At 41.7% G+C, this 18,021-nt stretch overlaps 1 protein-coding gene across 1 annotated transcript in view; it reads left to right on the forward strand.

Moving 5' to 3' along the window:
* Window positions 1-16,989, forward strand: part of LAMB4 (laminin subunit beta 4) — a 40,004-nt gene extending 23,015 nt beyond the window's left edge. Inside the window, exons 22-34 of the mRNA XM_041474590.1 lie at window positions 933-1,157; window positions 2,256-2,476; window positions 3,639-3,735; window positions 4,071-4,446; window positions 4,810-4,970; window positions 8,131-8,336; window positions 9,287-9,490; window positions 11,040-11,184; window positions 13,065-13,269; window positions 13,878-14,016; window positions 14,248-14,424; window positions 15,448-15,601; window positions 16,850-16,989. Coding sequence (XP_041330524.1) covers window positions 933-1,157; window positions 2,256-2,476; window positions 3,639-3,735; window positions 4,071-4,446; window positions 4,810-4,970; window positions 8,131-8,336; window positions 9,287-9,490; window positions 11,040-11,184; window positions 13,065-13,269; window positions 13,878-14,016; window positions 14,248-14,424; window positions 15,448-15,601; window positions 16,850-16,989 — 2,450 coding nt within the window. The remainder of the gene's footprint in view (window positions 1-932; window positions 1,158-2,255; window positions 2,477-3,638; window positions 3,736-4,070; window positions 4,447-4,809; window positions 4,971-8,130; window positions 8,337-9,286; window positions 9,491-11,039; window positions 11,185-13,064; window positions 13,270-13,877; window positions 14,017-14,247; window positions 14,425-15,447; window positions 15,602-16,849) is intronic.
* The last annotated feature ends 1,032 nt before the right edge of the window (window positions 16,990-18,021 follow it).

Genomic DNA, 18,021 nt, shown 5'->3' on the forward strand with positions numbered 1-18,021 from the left:
AACATCTTGTTGACTTAGATTGAATTCCTAAAGGGGAAGCTGAAGATATTTCCCTTCCTTTGGGCATTAGAAAGATCTCCACTGGTGGAAGCAAAGCTTAATGGGAATTACTGCTGAAAATTAAACCAATGCTGTCATCTTTACTTAGGCAAGGCTCCTTATAAGTCAAGAGTGGTTTTGCTTGAGTAATTGCTGTAGGGTCAACATTATTCATGTTGGTGTTCACCCAGGGGACTTCTGTCCTCACAAATCACTGCACTCCTCAGTTTTGGACTTTATTGCCCCTGCTCCTTTCCAGCAAGACTCTTGGTCACCTTTGTAGCAGCGGTCTCACTTTCTCAGAGAAAGGCTCTGGGTCCTCTCTTCTGAAGGAAGAGAGTCCTTGGCTGAGGATGAACCAGTGGATGTGGTTCCAGAAACACCAGTCTGCCCAGAATGGTTTCTGAGATGCAGAGGTTGCACCCAGATCAGGGCAGGCATTGAGACAAAATGCAGTACTAGTTGTAATGCCAGCAAGCAAGGACAGAGCATCAGAGTTCATCTGAACTCCTGGTACCCCCCACCCTCCAATGCTGCTGTTGGAGTGAAGGGCCAAGGAAAATCCTGAAAATATGGCTAACCCTGACTACTGCCATTGAATGGACTTTGATGGAAAAAGGTGTTTGGAGGTGTTGTATGATGGGGCACCTAATTGCTCTTACTGAAAGGACTTCCTTGGTATAAACAACTTGGGATGAGGAGGGCGTATTTCCACCAGATTTCAGTGAGGAAGATATAATTTAAACTGTTCAGAGGATTAAAGGGCAGGTGGATATTTTCCTATGGAAATGTGCATTGGAACAGACAGTCTGAATATTTTAATAATATTAGTGGAAATTACTTGTTTCACTTGAATTCCATCAGCCAGCACTATTTTTACCTTTCTCTGACAGGCAATCAGTGTGACAAGTGTCCTAGTGGGTTCTACAAAAACCCCAGCAGCCCTGGGCTTGATTGTGCACCATGTCCCTGCAATAACAACATTGATTTGACAGACCCAGAGTCCTGTGACAGGGTCACTGGGGAATGCACCAAGTGTTTACACAACACCCATGGAGCAAACTGCCAGTTCTGCAAACCAGGTTATTTTGGCTCAGCCCTCAATCAAAGCTGTCAAAGTAAGTAACAGCACTGCAACTGTGTTTTACTACCAAGAATATGTTTTTAAAAAATAGGCTATAGGGAAATGCTAGACCTTGGAGGGAGGACAAAACTAAAGCAGATAAATAGAGCAAAATATAAGAATCACAAATATATTTCTCTATTTACTAAATATAAATCAATGATACAAATAACATGGCATCTATTAAATTCTTTGTTATCCAAGTCTCACTAACTCTCATACTGAATATCACTCCTAGGAAATACTAATTTGTGAAATGAAAGCAGTATTCTCTGTTAGAAAAATAAATGTGCATTCTGCTTCTTCAGGAAGGAATCAAAAGTAAAGGAATCAGTGATAATTGTTTATCCATGTTGCTGGCTGACGCCAGCTAAGCTCAGTTAGAGCTCAGTTAACCAGATGATCCCTTGCTGAACTTCCTGCCTTACCAGTTGTTTTCATTAAGTGGCTAGAGTGAGAGCATTCAGGCAATTGAATAGACCCTGTGAGGACACGTCAGTAATTCAGCACTTTGAACAGAAGAGTAGGAGTGTAAGGAAAAGCAAGGCACAATCTTCTTCCCAGTTTTTCTCTAGACTCATTTTCACAGATGAGCCTGATTGAGGATTTAATTTTTATGGCCAAGATAACTATAAGTATTGTCAAGACACTATTTTTCTGGGAATCTCTAAAATACAGTCCAAGCCCATCCCTCATTCATTCTTGGAAGATGTCTGTTAGAAATTGTTAAGCAAGAACTTTTGGCTCCTCACAAGGAAGGCTTCTTATCTTGGCTTACTGGGGATTCCCACGCTGGATAATGCCTACTGCAAATCAACTTATCCTTACCCAACATATTTAACATTGCATTGTAACAAGATTAAAATACACTGAGCCTTCATTTTCTGTGCCTGCATTAAAAGGGTTGAACATTCACAGTAAGTTTTCTCAAAGCCATATATAAGTTATTACAGAAAGACAGGTAATATGTATGAGATTAAACATGTTCAAGATCACTAAAAGTAAACCTACAGCGTAGGCTTTATATCCAGCTCTGACTGTCCATCAGCTGTCTGTATTACTGTCTGCTGCAGTAATTGCCCTTCTTTTCCAGGCTGCATGTGCAATCTGGCAGGTGTTCACCCTGCCATGTGCCCAGGGGGGGACACAGCCTGCCTGTGCGACCCAGCCACAGGAGCTTGTCCTTGCCTGCCCAACGTGCTGGGTGCCACATGTGACCAGTGTGCCTCTGGCTACTGGGACCTGGCCAGTGGAAAAGGATGTCAGACCTGTGACTGTGACCCAAAAAACTCCCAAAGCAACCAGTGCAACCAGGCAAGAAAATTACTGTTTTCCAGGAACCAGGGTGCTGGTGTTTTGACATGGCAAAGTGGGGACCCTCTTATAAATGAAGATTGGTTTTTTGTCATATTCCCTGAAGACAAAAAATTCTTTGGAAGTTTGTAGTTGGTGCAATCACACTGTGAGTCATTAAATCAATCAAAAGTGTTGTTCTGATAATGTAGCTTTGCAATTTCTCTTTGCATGTTGTTTCTCTGTCAAGTGGATCTTAGAAATACATTGTAAAAAGATGTCACAGGAAAAAGCTGCCTCATAAATATGCATATAGGGAAGAAGGAAATCCAAGCTTGGACCCAAGAGTCTGATGAGTATTTTTTAAGTGTTTATTTTCATAAAGTAGCAGCTGTGGCCATTACATTAATCATGCCTCATCTATCGTACTACTAGAGTACCTTTTCTCATATTTAATTCCTGTGCACATTTTAGGGCTAGAATGCAGAAAAAATGAAACAGCATTTCAGAACAGAGAGGTGAAATTGTGGTCCCACGGAGTAAACAGCAATTTTGCCATTGACTTCAGAGCACCAGGAGCTTATCCTAAAATCTTGCTGATGTGCTTGCACATTTTTCTTTCAATATGCTCTCTGTTTGTTCCAGTTTATTCAGTAGATTTATTATTTTTATAGCAAATTTAGTTCTTGACCTCAAAGAACTACTAGTGGTCATTCAAGCTGTAATTACCTAGAGTTTAATTTAATAGCTGAATTACAAAATATTTTTTCTAGAGCAATGTGCATAGTATACCCTCAAGGTTTTCAGTTACAATTGATCTATTGTGTAGTTTAAGTTGAAATGTTAAGATGAGTTCTTAGATCTAGCAAAAATAAAAAATAAGTCTCTTTTGCAAAGGAAAAGAATCCTCTCAGATCACAGTCAGAGGATGAGTTCTCAAACAGCATCAGTAGATTGGATCATACAAAATCTCTGACATTAGTAAAGTAAAGCCATTTCTCAGAATGCATTTTGTTTTCAGGACCTTCAGGAGGAAGGTAGGAAAGCTGGGCCAGTACTGTGTGAACCATGGTGTTCAAAGACTGTGGGCAAGCAGTGTTGGTGCAGTCCTTGTATGCTGAAATAATTTATATCCAGCCCTATGGCTCTGCTGGAAGTTATTCCACCCTATCTGTCGTTACAGCTTACAGGCCAGTGTCCATGTAAGCCAGGTTACAGTGGAAGATGCTGTAATGAATGTGAGGAAAACTACTTTGGCAATCCCCAGATGCATTGCGTTTGTAAGTATTATTATGTGGGACAACTGGATAAGGAACTGCCTCGACATAAATGCTTAACTTTTACATTCACAGGGGAGACAGGGCATACATGTAGAGAAACAGCCTTTCATATGTTTGTGTGTATGAGATGGACAATTGTTTACATTATTTATCTGTATTGTTATTTCAATGGTTAAGATGGAAGTCAGAGATGAAGAAGAGTCATTACTGTGAAGTCCACCTTGCTCTAACTCAAACACTGCTTTGCTTTTATTATCTTGAAATGCGCCCTTTTTCATGCATTAATCCCACAGAAAAGGAACAATTGGATGTGACCTGCTGTTCCTTTCTTGCAGCATGTGAGTGTAACCTGGAGGGGACCCGGCAGCCCACGTGTGACAAAGCCACCGGCGCGTGTAACTGCCGTGCTGGTGTCACCGGCCGGCTCTGCGACCAGTGCGGCCGCGGCTTTGAGAAGGACTTTCCCTCCTGCCCTCAGTGTCATCTTTGTTTTGATCAGTGGGATGCTGAAATTTCTGCTCTTGCTCAGACTGTGCAGGGGTTGATGAGGTTTGCAGCAAAGCTGGAAGATAAAGGAGGACGAATGCCCAGCTGTGACATGCGCTTCAAAGACTTCGAAGATGCCATTTCTGAAACTGAACGCATTTTGAGACATCCTGTCCTTTCACTGGAGGCCCTTTCAGGCATCAGGGATTTTCAGAGCTACCTTCAGTAAGGGCTAGGTTGCTCCTGGAAAAATCCCTTAGCTGAGAAATTGTCTTCCCCCAGACTCCACCAGCCATCCCTACATATCAAGTCCCACTTCTGATCAGCACACAGACTCCGGTCTACTAAGTCACTGTTTTCATAGATCTGTGAACAAAATAATCCTTAATATATGCCTAACCCATAGAGACATATACTTAAAAGCTGGAATTTTCCAGCTCATACTAAAGGTTTTCTAAATAAGCCATATAATTAAATCTTTTTGCTTATTTATAAATGTATCTCTTGCCCTCTAAAATATTGTGTAACTCAATTCTAGTTTAAGAACAATCTGGTCTGACTTCTACATAACTGTCTTATCCCCTTCAGACAAAAAGTTGCACAAATGGATCCCCTTCACAGTTCACCCTTTGAGTTTCCTGACCTTAACAAGAGCATAGAAGATATAGTAGAAGAAGCCAACCTAGTGTTCGAACTTCTACAGCAAAAAATACATCTGCATCAAAGCTTTCAGTACATGAACTTCAAAGGTAAGTCAGCAATGAATTAAAATGGGGGGACATTTTCCCTGAAGTTTTGGAATGCCTTTTCATCATTAAACCATTAAACATTTCAAAGATCCCTTAGCTTCCTATGGTAGCACAACAATGTTGACACTAATAATATTTTATACTGACTTTCCAAGTTCTCTTTGTCTTAAAATGCTGTGATTTCTAGCATCCCAAATTTCAGATGCATGTGCCAGGGTCACATCAGTCAGGAGTCTCATAAATCCAAATGCTTACACCAGAATATAAAAGAAACACAGTTTCACAGTACAGACTTGCATGCAATGGAACAGCAAAGGAATCCCCCCCACATCTGACTCCTCTTGCTCATAGGAATACTTAAAGAATCTTGTACAGGAATGGTTTATTTAATTAAAGCATAGTGTCACACTGCAGCTTCTTAGTGTTCCCACGGGAAAATACTTAACTTTATGTGGGACAAAAGTAGCTCTCCATCATCAAAAAATGTGAAAGCAGAACTGAGCTCCTTGGCATTTTTGAAAGAGTTACACCCTCTGTGCTTGAGCTAAGTATAGTCTCCATCAACTGCTAATAGCTGTAATGATGATGTCCCATACTGGTTTCTGGGGGAAAATGGGGCTGTATCAGGCAGGCATCTTGAATAGGTGCTACACCACCCACAATGGCAGGAGATGGTCAGCAGACTCTTCTCCAAAGAGATGGCTGCCAACATATGAACCCCCAGAAGACAGGGTGCTCACTACAGAAAACACAAGCTACAAGCAATGCACTCCCAGTTACAGTTCCTCTGTGTTTCATTCAGGCAAGAAAAACTTGGGTTTTTTGTTTTGTTTTGGTGTGGGTTTTTTGTGGGCTTTTTTGGTTTTTTTTTTTTTTTTTTTTTGTTTGTTTGTTTTTTTTTTTTTGTTTTTGTTTTTTTAATAAAAACAAAGGAAAAAGAAAAAATAAGGAAAAGTCAATAAAATGCAAAGTGGAGGGAACGGGAGAGGGAAAAGAGGGATTAACTGAGGTTTAGGGCTTCCATGCCCTGCTGTACTTGGCAGCCCCCTGGGGCAGCTCCTCAGCTCAGGTCCCTCTGCAAGCAGCCAGCACAGCTCTCCCAGGCTCCACTTCTCAATTCAGCTGAGCCTTGCACAGACAGAAAGGCAAAGAAACAATAAATCCCAGGGAGGTCAGTGGACACAGAGCTGAAGCAACCATGGTGCTCTCTGGTCACATTCCAAACCCACTTCATCTTTTGGCCTCTGGAGACAGATAAACAGCCCTATAAAAAGCACATGGGAGTGTGGGGAGGGGAAGACCTTGAATTTAAGATGAATTTCCTATCAAGGCCAGAAATATTCATTGGTTCTGCTACCAAGCATATAATAGCACAAAAATAACATTTCCCTCAAGATAAACAGCTTTTCTGATACCCAGGAGAGAGACTGGCTCCTCAGTCCATCTTCCTTTCGGACCAGCACATATCCTATATATTGCTCTGTCTGCTTTTTCCTCTCCTTTTTGCTGGGGTATGTGCACCACCTGGGGCACATCTGGCACTCGTGCCCTAGACACACACGGAGAATGAGCTCCTGCCTATGCCTCTGTGCAGAGCATCAGGAGTCAGAGTCTTCCTCACAGGCAGACATTCAGCTAGATGACCTGAAAACATCAATATCTAGTGATAAATTAAAAGCACTGGAAAAACCAAGATGCAAATGCCCTTAAAAGAATGTTTGCAGTCTGTGAGATCTCATTAAATTACAGCTTTCCAGCATTGGCCCCTGGCTTTGCAGCAGCTGAGGTGCAGTAATGCAGTGAGAGAAGCTTCCTAGGCTGTAAATCAAGCCTGTGGTAAGACACTGTGTTTAATGTAAAGGAACTTGGAATCTCTACAGCTCCATCAAAAACCAAATGTGGAAAATGCATTTAGGCCACTTAATGGAGAGCTGAACCACTGTGAAATATTCCTGCAGTGGAATTGTTGCAAAGAAAAAGCCTCTGGCTTAGATGAGGAGTTACAGCAGTCTCTTGCCAGGTATTTTGTATTAAGAGCTGACTTTAAACTGTATATTGTTTCCAGGAATTACAAGATAAATAAATAGCCCTGGTTCCACATGATAACTAAACATTGCTGTCCAGCTTCAATCAAAGCACAGCCAAGGGTTTTAGAGCCTGAATCAAAGCACACAGGACTTGAGTGTCTTGTCTTTGACTTCTACTCATAACTGAGTCAGTTACCAGCACAAAGAGAGACGTTAATCAGAAACCACTAATGCTTTTTCACTGCTGACACATCAATTCTGGTTCTGGACATATTTCTGCCCAGGAATGTGGGCACAAATCTGGGCTCTCCGGAGATCTGGGAAACCTCGACAGCAGCAACAGCTTTAAATTATGTGTGTTGCAAAGGGCCTGAATCCTTTTCTCAGGCTATTAATCTGCAAAAAATGTAATAGTCTCCAACCCTTTTGAGCCTACTTAAGGAAAAGCTTTCACTACCCAAACAAGACTCTGGCTGGAAAGCTTTTTTAGCCTGGCCTATTAGCTTATCACAGAGGTGTTTTTTTTTAATTCATCAGTCCTGAAACTGGATTTTCCAGAGACAAAAAAAGCCCTCATATAGTCCCATTTGTAGTATAAATTTTGGTCTCATCTAGCAGACTACTTAACTCTTGGGTGCTATGCTGAACAGAAAGGATGGTTGCTTTCCTGACTCACAATCAGGCAGCTGATCATTTCATGACAACTGGCAGAAAGAGTTTTCCTGCCTAAAACATAATAAATGTCAGGAGCTTTTATCCAATCAACAATGGCAGCAGTGCATGAGCTATTGATGAATGCAGATCAGTAGCAGTTAGTGTCAATAATGGGATCTCCTTCATACCCTGTCTCTTTTGTTGCCTTCTCAAACACCTTGGCATCCTGTGGATGACATAGGATCCACCATTTTTTCATCTAGTTTAGCAGGTTTTATGAGCATCGATAAATATTTCTATTGGATAAGTAAAGTATTAAAATGTTTGGCTGAGGGAAAGACAGTTCCTGCCCTTCCCTGCTTCCCAAATCAAACACCAGTGAATCAGCTGTCATTCAGCAATTGTCCAGAATTAAGTAAATGCACAAACTGAATGCAACCAAATGCAGTTGGTACTAAACCCTATTTCTGTTGGTACAGAGGCTATCAGCAACATTAGGAAACACTCTGAAGTATCATTGCTGGCAGAACAGAAGACCAGGGTGACAATCCCTATTGTAAGACACTCAGAGTACACCAGGAATGACAAACTCGCTATGTTGGACCATCAGGTCTTAAATGCAAGCAGTGTGCTGCAACAGCTCAGAATGATCAAAAGTCCTGACATCCAAAACTTGAATGAAAAGGTAGGTGCTGTGGATTTTGAATGAAAGTTAAAAAAAACCCAAAAACCTCTTTTTTTTTTGATGTTGTAGTAGGTTTTATTTTAAAAGGGTTCTTAAAAAAAACCCAAAAACCTTTTTTTTTTTTTTTTTTTTGATGTTGTATTAGGTTTTATTTTAAAAGGGTTCTTGTATGCATTTTTAATTCTGGAAAATGGCACTTCCTTGCCACAGCCAATCACATCAAAAACAACTGCACTTCTCATCTGTAGTTATTTCCAACCTTCTGGAAGCCATTGTTCCCAGCATAAGGAACTGTTTAAGCACTCTCTAGTCTCAAGAGGTCATCAGAGTAATTCTGGAAAGATTAAGGCAAGCCTCCTCCATGAGTAAGTTAAAATAACCAGAGCGACTTTGTCCTGGAGTGGATGGGGAGTGCTCACATATCCTTTGTGTCACCTCTGGGAACGAAGGGGATTTCCGTTCTTCTGCAGGGCAGCAGTAAATACCTGATAGTACCAATTCATGACAAATCTGGAAGAGATCATCCACCTAAGCCTATAGGTTCCATATCTGTGTCAAAATACGTGGAGGACTAGACATGTCACCTTGTTCTGTTAGAGGTTACCTGGATCCTTTAGAAGAGGCCATTGACCCATGGGCTGGATACAGTTAGGGAATGGTTTCAGCCCTTTTGCTAAAGAAGAGTGAAGCAAGGGTCTCAGTGCAACACCTGCAGCCTAACAAATGGCTCCTGCAAGGATGCTCAGAGCCATGGATGCTGCCATTGCATCCTTCAAATCAGGGGAGAGTAACTGGCAGTGATACCCATCTTTATAAAGACTAGATGCTGTGTCTTAGGGAATATCCTATCCTATATTCAATGTTCATATGATGTCAAACATCTTCCTTCCCTCAGGAGTGTATCTCAGGCCCCCAGAGGAGTCCTGACACAAGCATTTTCCTTTTTGCAGATCTGTGGTGCTCCAGGAGACCAGCCATGTGCCACAGCAGCCTGTGGGGGAGCTTTGTGCCAGGACAGTCATGGACTAAGGCATTGTGGTGGCCCAGACTGCACTGGAGCTCTTCCTCTCTCCTCTGAGGCCTTCAGGAAAGCTGAGGAGACTGCTGTGATGCTAAATAACTTGACTACTCAGCTACAGGAACCTGAGAATCAGGTGCTGTATATCAAACCTACATTTGTTCAGTGAAATGGATGGAGGATGAGATTTGGGAGGTCACAAATCTACAACAACTTTTGGACAAAGAACGATGAACTCTGTCCCAGCATCATAGACCTATCATGATTCAGTACCAGGTGCAAGCCCCACCAAGAGATTGGCTTTATCTAGATCTTCTTCCTCACAGCTGCTAGGATTTCAAAAGTTCATGATTCAGTACCAGGTGCAAGCCCCACCAAGAGATTGGCTTTATCTAGCTGCTAGGATTTCAAAAGCCATAGTACCCTGTATCTATGGGAGTAGATGGTTTCAGGCTAGAATTGTCTAAATTTGTACTGGGAAAAATTCAAATGGCACCATTTGTCAGTAGCCTGACATGCTTATTGCAATGGGATTACTGCTGTGCATGGCATTAAGCTCTATTTATACAATTTCATACTACTCTATGTTTGCCAATAAATTACTTTTGAAAATAATTTCAAGATGAAACTTTTCTGCCCCCAGTAATGTTTAGGAGGGCATCAATTATTCGACTATACTGCACAGTAGCAGTAGAAAGTAATTCAAGCAAAGTGTGGTCAATGCAACATATGCCAAGGAAACAAAACAAACAAATCCCAAAGCACCACTAGGGAATTTGTTCTTATTAACAGTCAGAGATGATGCCTGTTACAGTTATAGGCAAAGCACATTTTCCAGCAGAAATAACATTCTGCTGTGGCTTTGTCCTGTCCCTGCAGGATGCCTGGGCATCCATTTCCTCTTTTTAAAACGCACTCGACACTGCATCCCAGCCAGCCGGCCTGGAAATGGGCAATTGGGCACCGCCCTGGGCCCGGGATGTGGAGAGGCCGAGGCGGGAGCGCTGCCAGGCTGCCGGGACATCGCTGTGCTGCGCACGAGCCTCAGGCACCTCTGATAACAGGAGTGAACTATTTGGAGACATTTCAGAATTAAAAACATCAGCATTTTTCTCGTTGCATGGGGAAAGACCAAATCTCTTCCCTCTGCAGACCACAGATGTACCTGAGCCATTCTTGAAGGCAAAGCCCCTACCAAAGTAAAATACCATTGGAATTTGATAATTAGTCTAAAGTTCTCATTTAAATTATCAAGAATACTAATTTTAGTGGCAAAAGATAACTGTTAAAGACAAGCCTTCAACTCATGACAAATGAAATCCCATTTTCTCTAATCAGACCTGAATCTGATATGATCGGCTTAGATCTGAATCTGATCACTGACAAGCTACAGTACTGCAATCACTGTCGGTACTCTTTTTCAGAAACAGAAGGGGGCTGTGGTTTAGCAGTGGTTGCAGAGAGAAAAAAATGCTTGATTTAGTCTTTTTCTGAGGCCAGATGAAGCCCAGGGTGTAGCAGCTTCTGGAGTTCCCCAAAGAGGTCTCCTACTACTTTTCAAAGCCACATGAAGTGATTCCAGCTGAGGCTTGGATCAAAATTACCTTTGTGTCAGAGCCCAACTTGCAAAGCAATGACAGATAACCTCCAGAAAGTGGCACTGCTGTTTCTAATAATATTTCCAGGTTAAAAACATTAGAAAAATGGCAGAAGACAGCAAACTGAAAGGCTCACGATTTAATGGGCAACTGGAGACAGCTATGAATCAAATTGAAGTTGATGGAGAGATCACTAAGGAGTTCATCCAAAAAGTGAAAGTCTTCTTGTTAGGTAAGTATGCAATGTTCTTTTTGACTCATTTTTCATAAATATATTCCAATATAATACAGCATAATGGACAGCCAGAAGATGATCTAGCTGTGTATGCATGAAATTTCTCATCTATGTCCTGAGCTGTTCGAATTTTTTCAATCCCTTTTTCTAGTGCTTCTTTCTCCCAGTGACAGTACTTGGTATCAATTTTTCAATTAATCTCTTACATTCTGATTATCATCTTTTATTACTCAGTTTAATTTGAAGTAACTCTCTTTGTTCCTGGTTTATCTGGGTAAAGGACTACTAAGATAATTTCTTACAATATGTAATGGCCAGGCATGTCCAATGCATCCTCAAATTGTTATTCCACCCCCTTCTTCCAGGCCCATAAATAGAGGCTCTCAGTAGGGAGCGTGGGAATTAGGACACATCCCATTCCATCGTCTCCATAAAGCTGTAACTCAAGGAATCAAAGGATTCTGGTAGAACTTCACAGCTCTCGAGCCTTGCACAGAACAAAAAACAAAACCAAAACAAAACAAAACAAAACAAAAAAAAAAAAACAAAACAAAAAAAAAAAAACCCACAACCAAAAAAAACTGTATATACCCTAAAAATTTTCCACTCTCAGGATTGCAGAAGAATGCTGTAGGAAACAGATCCTAATTTTTTTTTACCAGATGCACATCACAGGGTTCGAATGTGGCAGGATTTTCTTTAATCTCTTCAATGTAGCTGATCTCATAAATTTCTATGCTTTGCAGTCTTTTGGCATTCATACCTCTACATCCAAATGGGAGCAAGGGCAGAGGACAGAGGACTTCTATTGTTCAGAAAAATTTACATTATGTTATTGATTTAGAAGATTAAGTCCATTTGATTGCTTAAGAGTCTCAGATTTTTTATTGATAGCCACTGATAATTCCATCTTTCACTCTTCTTTTATATTTCTTAGTAGATATACAGCACTTATTAACAATTTTAAAAGAATTTTTTCAAATCTTTGTTTTGCTAATTTTAAGAACAGGAACAGCTGAGAAGCATACAGTTAAACACTAAAAATACATTAAATCTGCTGTACTTGACATTGATGTGAATGGTGATTCTGGATGAATATATTTCTACAGGAAATAGCTCAGGAATGCACTACTGTTTGTACACTAAATGTCTTCTATTTAATTCTTGCTGACTTACTCTGTAGATTAACACAACTATATCTTAACTGCTTTATCATACAAGGTCTTGCCTATAAATGGAAGTAAGCAGAAGACAAAACTGATGATGTGACTTCTCAAGACATTGACTACTCTGTGTGTGCCTCTGTCTCTTAGCAAAGAGCTAGGACAAGCTCATTTGTAATGGGAATTTTCAAAATATGATTTTTTCTATTGTGAATTCCCATTCTATATGTCTGACCCAAGTTCCCTCTGCAGCTTAGCCCTTCTCATTAACCAGCAAAGGAACCACTTTCTCAATATTGTGGCAACTCCAGGGAAGGGATTACACCCACTGGCCAGCTTGGAAATCTCCATTCACACCCCAGCCTCACCAGCACCTCTTTGATCTGTGGGCCAAGGAAGAAATGGGCTCTGACACATCTAGCTGTGCTGGGCACTGATTTAAAGCCCTCCATGGGCTCTGTCCTACATCAGAATTTTAATAACTCAGTTCAAAGTGGGTTCAAATCCTCATTTCAGCCAGTTCTGACAACACTAACAGCAGTACCTGGAAGCATAATATTAAATTACAAAGTGTTGGAGATAATTCTTCTACCCCCTTGCTGTGCCTGTCAGCTTTATTTTCCCACATAACTCAAAGGGTAGGCAGCCATAATGACCATTTACTGGGAGGAGGGAGCCACTTCAGGATACTCTCAACCTCCATTTCTGTTGCAGATGGGAGTGCACCTCCAGAAGACATTGAGAAGGTGGCAAATTATGTTCTGCAAATAAACCTTCCCCTGACTCCACAAGAGCTCACAGGCATGCTTGGCAAACTCCAAAGCATTATGAACCACTGTGAGAAGTACAAACTGAATAATAAGAGAAACATAAAAAGGGAGGATGCTCAGACACTGCTGGTGGAGGCACAAGAAGCTGAGTAAGTAGAGCGTTTCCATACTGGTGTGCCATCTGCAGCTGGGGTGGCACTGTGCACAGTAGGACTGCTCCATACCCCTGGCATAGCACTGGAAGGAGAGTTCAGATGGAGATTTCACCTTGCCTTTTCCACAGGGCCTCTCCAGCAAGAAGGAGCCGTCGCCACTCGGGCTGCAGGAGCCAACATGCTGAAAGGAAGCAGCTCCTGACAGCTCTTGGCTCCTCTGCCTGCTGAGTCAGAGAGGCCAAAGCAGCTCCTTAACTCCACCTTGGACCTGGTGGAGCATTACATCTGGCTCACTGGGTGGTTTGAGTAAGGGTGAGAAAGACCCAACAAGAGAAGAAACCTGTTCATCCATGAGTCTTCCCTGCTAGCTGTGCACCACCAGGCAGCCAGCAGCACCCAACCTCACCCTGAGTACAGCAACTCAGGTGCTCCCCCACAAAGTCCTCTCCTGAGGTTTTGCTTTACCAATTCACCACAATTTTAATGGTTGGTTTTGGACCTGAGGAAACATTCCTGTGTCAAAGCATGGGTGCATTTGAAACATGTTCTTGCTTTGCTCACCACACCACGATACTACATACACTTCCTTTTTTCCATTTTAGCAAAGCAGCTAAAGCTCTTCTGCCACTGGATGAAATTAATAATAAACTAAAAAATGTTGTGAAGTCCCAAGGACACTCCAAAAACACCATCATAAATTTAAATGAAGAGATACAAGGCATCAGAACACAAATCTCTCAGGTATCTTGCTGCAAATATTTTAATTTATTTGCTAGATTTATTAGAAAGAGATACTTCATTCTGAAGTTTCCTTAAGATAAATAAACAAAACCAGAATGTGGCACAGATATGACACCAATTCCATACTGCTTAAGAGTCTCTCTTAATCCACTGACAGTCCCTCATTACCACTCTCCACAAGCTGAATGGATGTTGCATAAGAAATCACAGCCTTCAATTGCTCTGTTTTAGGCTGAGAACCAAGTGAACAAGACAAACGATAAACTGAATGACTTGTCAGCCAAACAGACTGAGGTGGAAGAGGAAAGTGTCACATGGCAGGCAAAAATGCTGATAAGCAAGAATCAAGCTACAAAGGCAAGAGCAGAGGCAGAAGCAGCGCACAAGCAAGCCCAGAAAATTGATAATGTAAGCCCTTCTGTCACATGTTAAGGGGATAAAACCTCCTCCATGTTTAATAGTATTTTTGCTTCAGAAGCATTGCCATGCTGTCATAAAAATGTAACATTTTCCTTATGCCATGCAGTGTAAAATGCCACAGTTAAGAAGAATTTGTGTTTTATTTTAAGGTTTCTGGCATACACTTCTGTTTGCTTGAATGACAGAAAACATACACATTTCTCTGGCTACTTCATGACATTTTTTCTTGCAGTGTGTATAAGACTTGTAGTCACCATGGGCACCAATAAACACAACAGAACAAATCACAAAACCAGATATTAAAATACATGAGTGAGGGAAGCAGCCTGACAATTCATCCTGTGCTGTTCTCCTTCAGAGAAAATTGCTGTGGGAGTTACTTAGAGTTTTTGATTGGCTTGGTGCTTTCCAGTAGTTCAGTTTTTTTGAAAATGCAGCTAGGAATTTGCTAAAATGGCAAGAACCAAGTACCCACACCACAAGCTTGGAGCTGGCCATACTTCTAAGTTACAAGAACTGTAGGCAAAATCTAAACTGCAGCCTCAACAGCAACCTAGATCAGAAGGGACCAGATTATAAACATAACAGTATATAACAGTATATAAGACTTATAACAGTAAATATTACTGCAACTGAAAATGTAAAAACCCCAATGCTGCTACAGATAATTCGTTAAATTTGAATTAAGCCTTATGGCAAAGTGAAATTTACAGAAAAGCCCTATCAACAAAACCAGCATAAATTTAAGTATCTTAAATATTTTCTTTATATCCTTGCCCCTCCCTCTCCTTTAGATTACTCCACTGGCAGTTTGTTTTAATTGATTTCTATCACGTCTTGCAAAGCATTTTTCAATGTCTACAAATTAAGGATATTTTTTTTAATATTTAAGAGAATGAGAAATCTAAACTTTGGTTCAAAGAGGATGTTAAAAAAAGTATTACAACTTCATTCTGTACACCAGATTAATTATTAAATGCTCTTAAACTAAGTAATGACATTTTGTTACAGGAATTTACTGACGTTAAAAGAAAGTACACCATTCTTCAAGAAAAGCTAAAAATCCAAGGACCTCCAAAAGTAACACTAGAGAAAGTGAAGCAGTTGAAAAAAGAAGCAGAAAAACTGGCTGAAGAGACTGAGAAGAAGATAAAAAGAATAACAGGTGATGTTCTCACTTCCACAGTGAGTGGTAAGCACTGTGTAGTCATGAATTCAAGGCTACAGTCCTTGCCCACAGACATTAACACACTAAGTTCACCCAAAATTAGGTTTAAAACAATTTACCTGGTGAAAATCCCTGCCTGAAGCTACTAATTTTAAAAGCAGTTGAATTGATTTGGCTTATGTACTTTTTCTGACTTAAATAGATTGCTATAAGCAAATGTTAAGAACTGTCCACACAGGGACTTGCAGAGATTTTCTTCAGTTTAAAAACAGGGCAAGAGCAAAACCTGCATAAAACCTGGCTGCAGATTTAGCTGGAGGCCCTGATTTATGCATTTGCTTTGGGCACTTGGACCTTCTATCCTTCCTCTATGCTCTGTCCTTCCCCACATCACCCAGGCAAGGACTTGTGTGACAGAGCTGTAGGGCAGCTGTTTTCCGTCAGCCCATACTTGTTCCCCTTCAGACATTATCTCTGAGCAATGGCAGAGCAAACCAGCTACAACTACCAGCTACCAGTGGAGACTGAAGCTGGCGTGCCCTGGCTCTGTGGGGCCATGACTGTCAGGCAGAGGGGTCATGGGCCCTGCAGACCGGAGCCGCTGTGGCTGTGCTGTCACCACTGCTCACACAGGCTCAGAGGGTCACCAAAAAGGAGGAGCACATCCCATGTCCCTGCACACAGGGAACCTAATTCTCATTGCAGTCAAGGTCTGGGCATTCCCACTGGGAACCCTTAGGCCTAGGATCCTGCCAGGCTCAATACCAGAAAATACCACATATCAGCAAAACTGAAGCAAAAACTCTGTCCCAGGAGAATACTCTTCAGGACAGGATCCAAATAAATATTTTGAGCACATACCTTGAGAAAAGGCATTAAGATTATCCAAGTCACTCTAAATGCCCAGATGATAAGGACATTAGAAACAGGCAGTGAATCCTGTGGGTATAACTTATTTCCAATGCCTTTACATTGGTGTAGATTCACAGGAACCAGCATAAAACAGTTACACAAATGAGGGAGACTTAAGCCCATCGCACCCAAACTGTTTAGGCTTTACACACATCAGTGGACACTGTTCTCTGACTGTTTCCTTTTAAACCAAGTCCTTTAAGAGCTCCATGTCTTGTCCCATCCTAGCTGATGGACAAAAGCACATGCTGTATAATTGATTTCTTCAAGGCTATCATGCTCTTACACTTACACAACAAATGTGAGCATCATTGCATGTCTCTGGTCTTCCAGATTTGGAGAAGAAGCTTCAGGAACTGAATCAAACCAAACAAGATAAAGCAGAGCAACTGAGACAACTAGAGGAACAAGTGATAGCCATTAAAAATGAAATCATGGAGCAGGAAAGCAAGTATGCAACATGCAAGAGTTAGGGTCTGAACAGACCATCAGGTAAAATGAAGCTGAAATCACCATGATTACCACATCCTGAGCATCCTGGCACAGGCCACTGTCCTCCAGAAATACATCTGAAGTGGCCTAATGAATAATGTAATTTTATCTTTTTTTCTTTTTCTTCTTTTGTCCAGTTGAGTTTATATGGAAATAGGAAATACCTTGTAATAAACCATGTGATTTAGTAATCAGGTGTAGTCTTTGAGGGAGCTCTACAATATACTCCTGGGACAGTCTAGGGCTTCTTGTGGCGGGGCGGTTGGAAATGCAAAAGGAGGATTGCTCAGAGAGCTGCTGGTATCTGTCTCAAAGACAGGCTCCCAACACCCTGTGTCTTCTGCCAACCCCTAAAAACCGTGGCTGTGCCATGACCCTGCACGGGCTGCCCAGGCTGGATGGGGCGATGCCGATCAAACCCCGCGGGCTCCCGCGTTCGCCCCTGCTGACAACCAGCAGCACCGCAGGCATCGTCACTGCTCCAGCCCCATCTCCCCTGCGAGGCAGAGCGGGGGTCCCTCAGCAGAGCCCTGGCGGTGCGAGGGTCCCGCTGTTCTCCCTGGAGAAGCGGCGGGCAGCAGCTCCCACCGCGCGGGGGGCGACAGAGCCGACTCCGCGGTGCCCGCTGGATGGCAGTGCTCGGATGCTCAACTCAGGAAACAACTTAAAAATCTTTCATCGGGCATTGCCGCTCCTGCAAGGCACGTTTTTCTTACGCTTATAGGGGGTTTCACGCATTTTTCATTAATGTAACCAACAACTGGAGAATAACTCCGGCTGTTAGGTTTAAGCTGTGAGTCTAAAGGGCCAGAAATGTTGAAAACCAACTTCTCCGGCTCTTCCCACAATGCAGCACTTCACAGAAGTCAGGGTTCACTCAGCAATTTCTTTTAGCCAACAAGAACACATGAATTGGCTTGAATTTTAGGCTGTATTTTTTTTAATATATTAATAAAGAAGGAATCTGTGGTTAAGCAAGTGTTACAGACGTTTAAAAAAGACTGAAGTGAGCT

Source organism: Pyrgilauda ruficollis, unplaced genomic scaffold (genome assembly GCF_017590135.1).
Source record: "Pyrgilauda ruficollis isolate IOZ18807 unplaced genomic scaffold, ASM1759013v1 scaffold33, whole genome shotgun sequence".
In the NCBI taxonomy this organism is placed as follows: domain Eukaryota; kingdom Metazoa; phylum Chordata; class Aves; order Passeriformes; family Passeridae; genus Pyrgilauda; species Pyrgilauda ruficollis.